The sequence below is a fragment of the Bombina bombina genome, chromosome 5, assembly GCF_027579735.1.
Source record: "Bombina bombina isolate aBomBom1 chromosome 5, aBomBom1.pri, whole genome shotgun sequence".
Taxonomy (NCBI): Eukaryota; Metazoa; Chordata; class Amphibia; order Anura; family Bombinatoridae; genus Bombina; species Bombina bombina.
The window spans coordinates 244,916,786-244,930,933 of NC_069503.1; the positions used below are offsets into that span (position 1 = coordinate 244,916,786).

Here is a 14,148-nt window from a genome sequence, read left to right on the forward strand (position 1 = left end):
ATTGAGGCGGGAGTGAGGCGGATTAGTGGTTAATAACTTTATTATAATAGCGGCGCGGTCCGGTCGGCAGATTAGGGGTTAATAAGTGTAGGCAGGTGGAGGCGACGTTGAGGGGGGCAGATTAGGGGTTAATAAATATAATATAGGGGTCGGCGGTATTAGGGGCAGCAGATTAGGGGTACATAGGGATAATTTAGCTGGCGGCGGTGTACGGAGCGGCAGATTAGGGATTAAAAAATTTAATATAGTGGCGGCGATGTGGGGGGACCTCGGTTTAGGGATGCATAGGTAGTTTATGGGTGTTAGTGTACTTAAGAGCACAGTAGTTAAGAGCTTTATAAACCGGCGTTAGCCCAGAAAGCTCTTAACTACTGACTTTTTTCTGCGGCTGGAGTTTTGTCGTTAGATTTCTAACGCTCACTTCAGCCACGAGATAGGATACGCAATTGACGTAAGGGGATCTGCGGTATGGAAAAGTCACGGCTGGAAAGTGAGCGTTAGACCCTTTAATGACTGGCTCCAAATACCAGAGGGCGGTAAAAACCAGCGTTAGGAGCCTCTAACGCTGGTTTTGACGGCTACCGCCCAACTCTAAATCTAGGCCATAATCAGCTAATTCATATACACAAATAAGCATTAAAAAAACAAATCTCATACATTTTATACTCTGCAGCTGGTAAAAAAAGTAATTGGAAACACATTAAGGGACCAACAATTTTATAGTATACTCTACCTTTAAGTAAAACCATGGTGATTTTGGTTCTCTAAAGTGTTTGTCTTTATGTAAATCATAATACTTTCTTTTAAAAAAAGAGTTCCCATTAATTTCCCTACTACTGAAGTTAAACGGACTGGCCTGTAGTTACCAGATTATTCCCTAAGGCCCTTTTCATGAAGAGACACTACATTGACTATTCTCCAATCATCTGGAACAACTCCAGTCAATAATGACTGATTAAACAGATCAGATAATGGGGCAGCTAACATAGATCAACTTTCCTTTAAAACCTTTGGATTAAAGGGACACTCAAGTCAAAATTAAACTTTCATGATTCAGATAGAACATTCAATTTTAAACAACTTTCCATCTTACTTCCATTAGCAAAATGTGCACAGTCTTTTTATATTTACCAGGTCACCAGGTCCCACTGGGCATATGCAACAATTCACAGAATATACAGTACATATATGCATTTGTGATTGGCTGATGGCTGTCACATGATACAGGGGAGTGGAAATAGATATCACTTTGAAATTTGTCAGAAAAAAATGTATTACTCATTTGAAGTTCAGACTAAATACTACTGCATTGTCTTGTTAGCACACATTTGATAATTATGCAAATCTACTGTATTTACTGGATCTACTTACTTTTTTACATTTATTTTTGATAATGCCAATAAAACATTATTCTCTGTAAAAATATTAGTGCTAAGCCCATTTCCATTTTTTGTAGCATCCCTTAATGTAAACATTCTAGGGCTAGATTATGAGTGGAGAGTTATTTTACGCTCCTGCTTTAATGTTAACTGCGCTAGAAGTAAGTTTTTTGCACGTAATCCTGTTGAGTTTATAATATGAGTTGACAGTAAACTGTTTTTGCTAGTGTGCTAACCCAACGAATGCAAAAGCCGAACTTACAATATCATGCAATGGAACCTTTTCCCCATAGAAGTCAATGGAGCAAAATAAGTGGTAAAAAACCCAACTTGTGCACAAACCTATAAATAGTTCACATTCTATTGTTCTTTACATAGAAGAATATGTTCTATATATATATATATATATAGATAATATAAGATATAAGTGGTGAGCTAATGGTATGCAATGGCAATATCACAGGACTGCGTTAAAATTAGCGAACAAATTGATATTGCAAGTCAATGGTAAAACATATTTACCAGAGGTTTAGTTCGACCAATACTGCTTTAGAGATATATTTCTCTATATATCTGTGTGCAGATGCAATCAACAGTTTGCATACCCTTGGAGAATTGGTAAAATATGTATCATTTTTAAAGAAAACATGAGTGAGCAGGCAAAACATATTTCTTTTATTTCTTATTGGATTCATATTCAACTGTAGGTCATAACAGAATGGCACAATCATAAAACAAAACATGGCAACAAATAAAAAAATTAAATGACCCTTGTTTATAATTCTGTATATCCTTAGTTCTTAATACTGTGTATTGCCCCTTTAGCATCAATGACAGTGTGCAGTCTTTTTTTAATAGTTGTCTATGAGGCCCCAAATTCTTGCAGGTGGTATAGCTGCCCACTCATCTTGTCAACCTTTCTCCAGGTCATGAAAGTCTTTGTTCGTCTTACTTAAACAGCACATTTGAGATCTCCCCAGAGTGTCTTGATGATATTAAGGTCAGGAGACTGTGATGGCCACTCCAGAACCTTCACCTTTTTCTGCTGTAACCACTAGAGGGTCAACCTGGCTTTGTGCTTAGGGTCATTGTCGTGCTGGAAAGTCCAAGAGCATCCCATGCGCAGCTTTCGTGCTAAAGAATGCAAATTGTCTGCCAGTATTTTCTGATAACATGCTGCATTCATCGTGCCATCAATTTTCACAAGATTCCCCATGCCTTTAGAGCTCATACCCCCCCCCAAAAAAACATCAGTGAGCCACCACCATGCATCAAAGTGGGGATGGTATTCTTTTTGCTATAGACCTTGTTGACCCCTCTCCAAACATAGCGCTTTTGGTTGTGACTATAAAACTCTATTTTGGTCTCATCACTCTAAATTACAGAGTGCCAGAAGCTTTGAGGCATGTCAAGGTGTTGTTGGGCATATTATAACAGGGTTTTTTTGTGGTTTTGGTGCAGTAAAGCCTTCTTTCTCGACTATGCAGCTCATTTTTGTTCAAGTATCGTCTTATTTTGCTCCTTGAAACAACCAGGCCGTCTTTTTCCAGAGCAGCCTTTATTTCTCCTGAGGTTACCTGTGGGTTTTTCTTTGTATCCCGAACAATTCTTTTGGCAATTGTGGCTGAAATCTTTCTCGGTTTACATGACCTTGGCTTGGTATCAAGATATCCCCAAATTTTCCACTTCTTAATAAGTGATTGAACAGTACTGACTGGCATTTTTAAGACTTTGGATTTCTTTTTATATCCTTTTCCATCTTTATAAAGTTCCATTACCTTCTTACGCATGTCTTTTGACAGTTCTTTTTTGCTCCCCATGGCTGCTCAGTGCATCCAAGTGAGAGCTAACAAACTCATTGACTATGTATACACAGACACTAATTGCAATTTAAAAAGACACAGATGTGGGAAATTAACCTTTAATTGCTATTTTAACCAGTGTGTGTCACCTTATGTGCCTGTAACAAGGCCAAACATTGAACTTTTGATCAGGGCCATTTTGGTGATTTCTGTTATCATAATGATTTAAAAAGGAGCCAAATAACTAATGTGATAATAAATGGCTTCATATGATCACTATCCTTAAATAAATTACATTTTTTTTACATGATCAGTCATATTTTCAAAATCAATGCCAAAATTTCACAATTTCTGCCAGTGTATGCAAACTTTTGAGCACACCTGAATATTTATTAACCATAAAGAACTGAATGATACCATATTGTAACCTATGTTTCCTTCTCTGCTGAGACCAATTAGGGACAGGTATATATGTGTCACTAGAGTGTGCAACTAATGGCTATGTAGAATCTAGCAGTGTTAAGTCTGGAGGCTGCACTCTACCACAATTTTCAGAATTAAATTACAGGAAAATGAGAAAAAGTATATAATGAGTATATTTGCAAATTGTTTTACTACAAAATAAACGTTCATAATTCAAATAGGGCATGTAATTTTAAACAACTTTCCAATTAACTTTTATCACCAATGTTGCTTTGTTTTCTTGGTATTCTTAGTTGAAAGCTAAACCTAGATAGCCTCATATGCTAATTTCTAAGCCCTTGAAGGCCACTTCTTATGTGAATGCATTTTGACAGTTTTTCACCACTAGAGGGCGTTAGTTCATGTGTGTCATATAGATAACATTGCGCTCACACACTTTAAGTTACCTAGGAGTCAGCACTGATTGGCAAAAGTGCAAGCCTGCCAAAAGAACTGATATAAGGGGGAAGTTTGCAGAGGCTTAGATAGAAGGTAAAAAGTGTATTAGTATAACTGTGTTGGTTATGCGAAATTGGGGAATGGGTACTAAAGCAAATATCTATCTTTTTAAACAAAATTTCTGGTGTTGACTGTACCTTTAATTAAACATTCTATATTAAAAATGTTAAAAGTGCTTAATGTCAATTTAATATGCAGTTTTCTCTCACCGCTCACTTACATGCAGCGCTGGTATTACAGGTTTTAACAAACTCGGCGTTAAAAGACAAAAAGTGAGCGTAGAGCAAAATTTTGCTCCATATCTCACTCCAATACCAGCGCTGCTTAAGTCAGCGGTGAGCTGGTCGTACGTGCTCGTGCACGATTTCCCCATGGGAATCAACGGGGAGAGCCGGCTGAAAAAAAGTCTAACACCTGCAATAAAGCAGCATAAAACTCAGTAACGCAGCTCCATTGATTCCTAAAATTCCATAAAATGTATGTTTACACCTAACACCCTAACATAAACCCAGAGTCTAAACACACCTAATCTTACACTTATTAAACCCTAATATTTAAAACTAAATACTTACCTATAAAATAAACCCTAAGATAGCTACAATATAACTAATAGTTACATTGTATCTAGCTTAGGGTTTATTTTTATTTTACAGGCAAGTTTATATTTATTTTAACTAGGTAGAATAGTTATTAAATAGTTATTAACTATTTAATAACTACCTAGCTAAAATAAATACAAAAGTACCTTTAAAATAAAACCTAACCTCAGTTACAATAACACCTAACACTACACTATAATTAAATAAATTTACTCAATTAACAACAATAACATAAATTAAATTAAATTAGCTAAAGTACAAAAAAACAAAACACTAAATTACAGAAAATAATAAACAAATTACAAGATATTTAAACTAATTACACCTAATCTAATAGCACTATCAAAATAAAAAAGCTCCCCCCCAAGATATAAAAAACCCTAGCCTAAACTAAACTATATATAGACCTTAAAAGGGCCTTTTGCGGGACATTGCCCCAAAGTAATCGGCTCTTTTACCTGTAAAAAAAAAATACAAACAACCCCCCAACAGTAAAACCCATCACCCACACAACCAACCTCCCAAATAAAATACTATCTAACATAATCTAAAAAATAAAACCCACCCATTACACCTTTAAAAAAACCTAACACTAACCCCCTGAAGATTGACTGACTGTTCTGAAGACCGGACATCCATCCTCAAGGAAGCAGCAGAAGTCTTCATCCAACTGGGCCGAAGTCCTCAACGAAGCCGGGAGAAGTCTTCATCCAAGCCGGGCGAAGTGGTCCTCCAGACGGCAGAAGTCTTCATCCAGACGGCATCTTCTATCTTTATTCATCCGGCGCGGAGCAGGTCCATCTTCAAGACATCCGGCGCGGAGCATTCTCTTCAAACAACGGCTTCTTACTGAATGACGGTTCCTTTAAGTGATGTCATCCAAGATGGCGTCCCTTAGATTCCGATTGGCTGATAGAATTCTATCAGCCAATCGGAATTAAGGTAGAAAAAATCCTATTGGCTGATCCAATCAGCCAATAGGATTGAGCTCAATCCTATTGGCTGATTGGATCAGCCAATAAGATTGAACTTCAATCCTATTGGCTGATTGATTCAGCCAATAGGATTGTTTCTACCTTAATTCCGATTGGCTGATAGAATTCTATCAGCCAATCAGAATCTAAGGGACTTCATATTGTTCTTTACTGTAGAGGTTACTGAAAAAACATAAAATTATAATATTTATACATTTTTAAATTTTTGCAACATACCAACAAAGTTAAGTTTTTAGTCTAAAGGGCTAAAGGACATAATTGTGGCTTTTCTGTTTTGATTATTTTGATTGAAAAATGTAATTTTTCGCTTATATACATGAATTTCATTCTAAAGCAGCTTAGCAAAAGCGCATTTGCTTCACCAGAAGTACAATCACTGACCTTAAATTATCCTCAGGTTTCAATAAAGCATTAATTCGGTTGACAATCCAGCTAAAGAGCCGACCATACAGAGCTTTGGACATAGCATCTCGGACATCAGATGCCTTTTCCACAGTGTTTTGTTGGATTATAGTTTCACCACGAGTAACCACACAATGAGAAGTTAAGGCATCATGCAATTCTTCTGCCTGAATGCATAATAAGGTGGCTGCTGTAATACAAATAAGCACTTTTACTAAAGTGAAATGTAAAACAATTAGGGCACCAGTTATTAAACAGCAAGCTAGTTGCAAGTTAAAGGGATTTGAAAGCCAAAAATGTTCTTTTGTGATTCAGACAGATCATACCATTTAAAAAAAGTTTCCTATTTACTTCTATTATCTAATATGCTTCGTTCCCATAATATTCTGTGTTGAAGAGATACCTAGGTAGGCATCTGGAGCACTACATGGCAGGAAATAGTGCTGACATCTAGTGTTCTTGCAAATGGATAACATTCTTGTAAAACCGCTGCTATATAGTGCTCCAAAAATGGGCCAGCTCCTAAGCATACAACCCTGCTTTTAAACAAAAGAGACAGAGAAAATGAAGAAAAATTGATCATTGAAGTAAATTAGAAAGTTGTTTAAAAAGATGTATATATATATATATATATATATATATATATATATAATTATATATATATATATATAACACAGAGAAAACCCTGCACTCACTAGCAAGCTCTCAGCTAAGATTAAAAGCAAAAATTGAACGGTTAGTTACCGCATCTGGCAAAATGGGACAAGCCCAGGTACCTTGTCAAGGTCCTTTCCAATACCTGGGACCCTAAAACAGCCACACAATGCAAGCTCTCAATCAAACAAACTGAGAACAAGTGAAGGGTGCACAGGCTTATGTAATCACCCCAGTCATATACAAAAAAAGGAAGGGGACTGCACTCCTAGACCAGACCAGGTACACATCCCATGACCCTGCAACATGCTCAGCCCTGGGTGCTTAGTGGCATTCAAAAGAAGCTGTGCTGCCCCCAGAGTCACAGGCAGTTAATCCCAGACAGTCACAGACAGTTAACCCCAGGTTTTGGAAAGGACCTTGACGTGGTACCTGGGCTTGTCCCATTTGGCCAGATGCGGTAACTAACCTTTCCATTTTTGCTTTTCATCTTAGCTGAGAGCTTGCTAGTGAGTGCAGGGTTTTCTCTGTGTGTTGTATTAATTTGTTAGCGCCCTGGCTCCTGTAAAGTAGGCTGTATTTATTTCTGTTTGAATGCCTATTCTAGGCAAATCTGTTTTTCAGACTTAAGTCAAGTAGACTGTCTTTGTAATTACTAAGTAGAAGATGTAATAAAGTTCAATATTAGTCATCTTCAGTATGATGCATTTTCTAAGCCTTACTAAAAGCTTCCCAATAATACTGTATATTTTTAATGATTTGTATAAAAGAACAAGACAACAAACAAATAAAAACAGAGGATATAGCATTATTAAATCAGTAACCATATACTGTACCAACTGCAGAGTAAGCTTTAGGGAATGGATTTGTTGAGGAGGTGTCAAGACGCATGAACCTTGATTTCTTCCTAAAGAGAACATTTTTCCTCCAAAAATACAATGTAAAGAAAACAATGTGTATATGGCTTTTAAAATCAAGAGACTAAGATTAATATTTCATAAAAAATATATATATTTTTGTATATCAGTATTCTAAACACATCTTGGAAATTTCATCACTCAGCATTTTCTTAAATAACTTTAAGCTGAATTCAAATATTCTTTATGCAATTTAAGCCAGTATGTCTATGGATGTCATCTTTACTTTATCTCAAATCTGAATATAATGATTTGGGTTGCTGAGCCAGAAATTGTTATGATAATATGTATCAAATCTCAAAATTGAAAGCACAGATGCTTTTTCTTAAAGGGAAAGTCTACTTAAAAATTGTTATTGTTTAAAAAGATAGATAATCCCTGTATTACCCATTACCCAGTTTTGCATAATCAACATTGTTATATTAATATACTTTTTACCTTTGTGATTACCTTGGACCCTATTTATCAAGCCTTTGACTTTCTTGCATTTGCCGGCACCAATACGCTCGTCTATTTTTGCCTAACATCGCCGCCGCGGACCTGAATACGTTCTCCAAAATTATCAAAAAAGCTGTTAAAAAGCCACACACCAAGTACGGGGCGATGAGCAGCTGTTGCGAACTAACAGTCATCAATCTCGCTGCTCTTCACAGCTTTCTTGCTACCATGTCTCTAAGCACCCACACTATACTATACTGTTTTACCCCCTAAACGCCGCTCCCGGACCCCACTGCAACTCTAATAAATGTATTAACCCCTATCCTGCCACTCCCGGACCCACAGAAACTCTAATAAATGTATTAACCCCTAAACCACCGCTCTCAGAGCCCACCGCCACCTACATTATACTTATTAACCCCTTATCTGCCGCCCCCTATACCGCCGCCACCTACATAAAGTTATTAACCCCTATCCTGCCACTCCCGGACCCCACCGCAACTAAATACATTTTTTAACCCCTAAACCGCCACTCCCGGAGCCCACCGCCACCTACATTATATTTATTAACCACTAATCTGCCCCCCCTACACCGCCGCCACTATAATAAACATATTAACCCCTAAACCTAAGTCTAACCCTAAACCTAACAACCCCTAACTTAAATATAATTTAAATAAATCTAAATAAATATTCCTATCATTAACTAAATTATTCCTATTGAAAACGAAATACTTACCTATAAAATAAACTCTAAGCTAGCTACAATATAACTAATAGTTACATTGTAGCTATCTTAGGGTTTATTTTTATTTTACAGGCAATTTTGTATTTATTTTAACTCGGTACAATAGTTATTAAATAGTTATTAACTATTTAATAGCTACCTAGTTAAAATAAAGACAAATTTACCTGTAAAATAAAACCTAACCTAAGTTACAATTACACCTAACACTACACTATAATTAAATTAATTAACTAAATTAACTACAATTAAATAAAATTAACTAAAGTACAAAAACAAAAACAGAAAATAATAAAAAATTTAAAAAAAATTTAAACTAATTACACCTAATCTAATCCCCGTAATAAAATAAAAAAGCCCCCCAAAATAATAAAAATCCCTACCCTATACTAAATTACAAATAGCCCTTAAAAGGGCTTTTTGCGGGGCATTGCCCCAAAGTAATCAGCTCTATTACCTGTAAAAAAGATACAATACCCCCCAAAATTAAAACCCACCACCCACACATCCAACCCTACTCTAAAACCCACCCAATCCCACCTTAAAAAAACTTAACACTAACCCCCTGAAGATCACCCTACCTTGAGACGTCTTCACCCAACCGGGCCAAAGTCCTCAACGAAGCCAGGCAGAAGTGGTCCTCCAGACGGGCATAAGTCTTCATCCAAGCTGGGCAGAAGAGGTCCTCCAGACGGGCAGAAGTCTTCATCCAGATGGCATCTTCTATCTTTATCCATCTGGCGCGGAGCGGGTCCATCTTCAAGACATCCGACGCGAAGCATCCTTCCAGGCCGACGACTACCCGACGAATGAATATTCCTTTACATGGCATCCCTTGAATTCCGATTGGCTGATAGAATTCTTTCAGCCAATAAAAATTAAGGTAGGAAAAATCATATTGGCTGATGGATTTTTTTCTACCTTAATTCCGATTGGCTGATAGAATTCTATCAGCCAATCAGAATTCAAGGGACACCATCTTGGATGACCTCATTTAAAGTAATATTCATTCGTTGGGTAGTCGTCGGCCTGGAAGGATGCTCCACATCGGATGTCTTGAAGATGGACCCGCTCCGCTCTGGATGGATGAAGATAGAAGATGCCGTCTGGATGAAGACTTCTGCCTGTCTGGAGGACCACTTCTGCCCGGCTTCGTTGAGGACTTCGGCACGGTTGGGTGAAGACGTCTCAAGGTAAGGTGATCTTCAAGGAGTTAGTGTTTTTTTAAGGGGGTGGGTTTTAGAGTAGGGTTGGGTGTGAGGGCGGTGGGTTTCAATGTTTGGGGGCTTATTGTACTTTTTTTTACAGGTAAAAGAGCTGATTACTTTGGGGCAATGCCCCGCAAAAAGCCCCTTTAAGGGCTATTTGTAATTTAGTATAGGGTAGGGATTTTTATTATTTTGGGGGGCTTTTTATTTTATTAGGGGGATTAGATTAGGTGTAATTAGTTTAAAAATCTTGTAATTATTTGATTATTTTCTGTAATTTAGTTTTTTTTTTTTTGTACTTTAGTTAATTTTATTTAATTTTATTTAATTGTATTTAATTGTATTTAGTTTATGTAATTAATTTAATTATAGTGTAGTGTTAGTTGTAATTGTAACTTAGGTTAGGTTTTATTTTACAGGTAAATTTGTCTTTATTTTAACTAGGAAGTTATTAAATAGTTAATAACTATTTAATAACTATTGTACCTAGATAAAATAAATGCAAAGTTGCCTGTAAAATAAAAATAAACCCTAAGATAGATACAAATGTAACTATTAGTTATATTGTAGCTATCTTAGGGTTTATTTTATAGGTAAGTATTTAGTTTTAAATATGAATAATTTATTTAATGCAAGGAATATTTATTTAGATTAATTTAAATTCTATTTAAGTTAGGGGGGTGTTAGGGTTAGGGTTAGTCTTAGGTTTAGGGGTTAATAAATTTAATATAGTGGCAGCGACATTGGGGGCGGCAGATTAGGGGTTAATAAATATAATGTAGGTGGCGGTTGTGTAGGGGCGGCAGAGTAGGGGTTAATTAATATAATGTAGGTTGCAGCGGGGTCAGGGAGTGGTGGTTTAGGGGTTAAACACTTTATTTAGTTGTGGCAGGGTCCGGGAGCGGGTCCGGTAGCGGCGGGATAGGGGTTAATAACTTTTATTTAGGTAGCGGCGGTGTAAGGGGGGCAGATTAGGGGTTAATAAGTATAATGTAGGTAGCGGCGGTGTAGGGGGGGCAGATTAGGGCTGTTTAGACTCGGGGTACATGTTAGGGTGTTAGGTGTAGACATTCCCAAAGAAATCAATGGGATATCGGGCAGCAGCGAACATGAGCTTTCGCTGCTTTCCGAGTCCCATTGATTTCTATGGCATCCTCCACCTCCAGGGCGGCGGATTGAAAACCAGGTATGCTGGGCCAGAATAGTGGCGAGCGTACCTGGTAGAAATTTGATAACTTCCAAAAGTAGTCAGATTGTGCAGAACTTGCGTTCGGAACATCTGTAGTGATGTAAGCAATAGCATCTATCTGTGTCAGACTGAGCCCGGCGGATCGTATGTTACATCACTAAATTCTACTTTTGCCGGTCTGTAGGGTTTGATAACTAAGGCGAATCAGGCTTGACACAAATACGCTGCGGAATTCCAGCGTATTTGCGGTTGACGGCTTGATAAGTAGAGGCCCTTGTATCTAAGCCTCTGCAGACTGCTCTCACAATTTCAGTTCATTTGACAGACTTGTATTTAAATGCACTGAGATAAGAGACGGCCTTCAGGGCTTAGAAATCTGTTTGAACCTACCTAGGTTTAGTTTTCAACAAAGATGAAGAGAACAATGCAAATGTGATAATAAAAGTAAATTGGAAATGTATTTAATATTGCATGACCTATCTGAATCATGAAAGTTTTGACAAGAATTTGATTTACTAAGAAAATGTTATCACAACTTTATTGTATTCAGCAATTGATATTTTACTAAACATTTTTCCTAAAGTGTCTATGAATAAATAATGTTTCTTCTAGTTTGAACAGAAAGCTATATGCTATATATTCTATATAAAGATAAACTTTAAATAATAATATTAATTCAAAATCAATAGCGCACCAGTGGAATCCAACAACTTGAGAAGTCTGTTTAATACAGCCTGATCCTCAAAGGCTGCGTACCTATTCACAATTCAGCAGAAATTATTCTTAAACTTTGACCTGTTAAAATAATTGTGACAATATGCAAAATGTATATAATAATATAACGTTATTAAAAAACAATTCCAACAGGGTATAAAAACATTTGCCTAGATTTAGAGTCTGGCGTTAGCCGTCAAAACCAGCGTTAGGGGCTCCTAATGCTGGTTTTGGGCTACCGCTGGTATTTAGAGTCTTGTAGGTAAGGGTCTAACGCTCACTTTACAGCTGCGACTTTTCCATACAGCAGATCCCCCTACGCCATTTGCATATCCTATCTTTTCAATGGGATATTTCTAACGCCGTTATTTAGAGTCTTGGCTGAAGTGAGCGTTAGAAATCTAACGACAAGACTCCAGCCGCAGAGAAAAGCCAGGAGTTAAGAGCTTTATGGGCTAACACCGGTTTATAAAGCTCTTAACTACTGTGCTCTAAAGTACACTAACACCCATAAACTACCTATGTACCCCTAAACCGAGGCCCCCCCCACATCGCCGCCACTCTAATAAAAAACTTTAATCCCTAATCTGCCGACCGCACACCGCCGCCACCTACTTTATCCCTATGTACCCCTAATCTGCTGCCCCTAACACCGCCGACCCCTATATTATATTTATTAACCCCTAATCTGCTGCCCCCAACGTCGCCGTAACCTACCTACACTTATTAACCCCTAATCTGCCGAACCGGACCTCACCGCTACTATAATAAAGTTATTAACCCCTAATCCGCCTCACTCCCGCCTCAATAACCCTATAATAAATATTATTAACCCCTAATCTGCCCTCCCTAACATCACCAACACCTAACTTCAAGTATTAACCCCTATTCTGCCGACCGAACCTCACCGCTACTCTATTAAATTTATTAACCCCTAAAGCTAAGTCTAACCCTAACAGTAACACCCCTCTAAGTTAAATATAATTTTTATCTAACGAAATAAATCTTATTAAATAAATTATTCCTATTTAAAGCTAAATACTTACCTGTAAAATAAACCCTAATATAGCTACAATATAAATAATAATTATATTGTAGCTATTTTAGGATTAATATTTATTTTACAGGCAACTTTGTATTTATTTTAACCAGGTACAATAGCTATTAAATAGTTAATAACTATTTAATAGCTACCTAGTTAAAATAATTACAAAATTACCTATAAAATAAATCCTAATCTAAGTTACAATTAAACCTAACACTACACTATCAATAAATTAATTAAATAAACTACCTACAATTACCTACAATTAAACCTAACACTACACTATCAATAAATTAATTACATACAAATACCTACAAATAAATGCAATTAAATACACTAACTAAAGTACAAATAATAAAAAAAGAACTAAGTTACAAAAAATAAAAAAATAAGTTACAAACATTAGAAAAAGATTACAACAATTTTAAGCTAATTACACGTTCTAATAAAATAACAAAGCCCCCCAAAATAAAAAAAATGCCCTACCCTATTCTAAAATAAAAATAGAAAAGCTATTTTACCTTACCAGCCCTTAAAAGGGCCTTTTGCGGGGCATGCCCCAAAGAATTCAGCTCTTTTGCCTGTAAAAAAAAAAATACAATACCCCCCCAACATTACAACCCACCACCCACATACCCCTAATCTAACCCAAACCTCCCTTAAATAAACCTAACACTAAGCCCCTGAAGATCTCCCTACCTCGAGTCTTCTTCACCCAACCGGGAACCGATAGACCAAAAGAAGACATCCGGAGCGGCAGAAGTCTTCATCCTATCCGGGCAGAAGAGGACATCCGGACCGTAGACATCTTCATCCAAGCTGCATCTTCCATCTTCATCCATCCGGAGCGGAGCAGAGACATCTTCTTCCAGCCAACGCCGATCCATTCTCTTCTACCGACGCCTACTCGCTGAATGACGGTTCCTTTAAATGACGTCATCCAAGATGACGTCCCTCGAATTCCGATTGGCTGATAGGATTCTATCAGCCAATCGGAATTAAGGTAGGAAAATTCTGATTGGCTGATGGAATCAGCCAATCAGATTGAGATTGCATTCTATTGGCTGTTCCGATCAGCCAATAGAATGCGAGCTCAATCTGATTGGCTGATTGGATCAGCCAATCGGATTGAACTTGAAT

At 37.2% G+C, this 14,148-nt stretch overlaps 1 protein-coding gene across 1 annotated transcript in view; it reads right to left on the reverse strand.

The window, feature by feature from the left end:
- The window catches only part of MYO3A (myosin IIIA), a 499,205-nt gene that overhangs the window by 157,653 nt on the left and 327,404 nt on the right, over positions 1–14,148 (reverse strand). Inside the window, 1 exon segment of the mRNA XM_053715695.1 lies at positions 6,078–6,288. Coding sequence (XP_053571670.1) covers positions 6,078–6,288 — 211 coding nt within the window.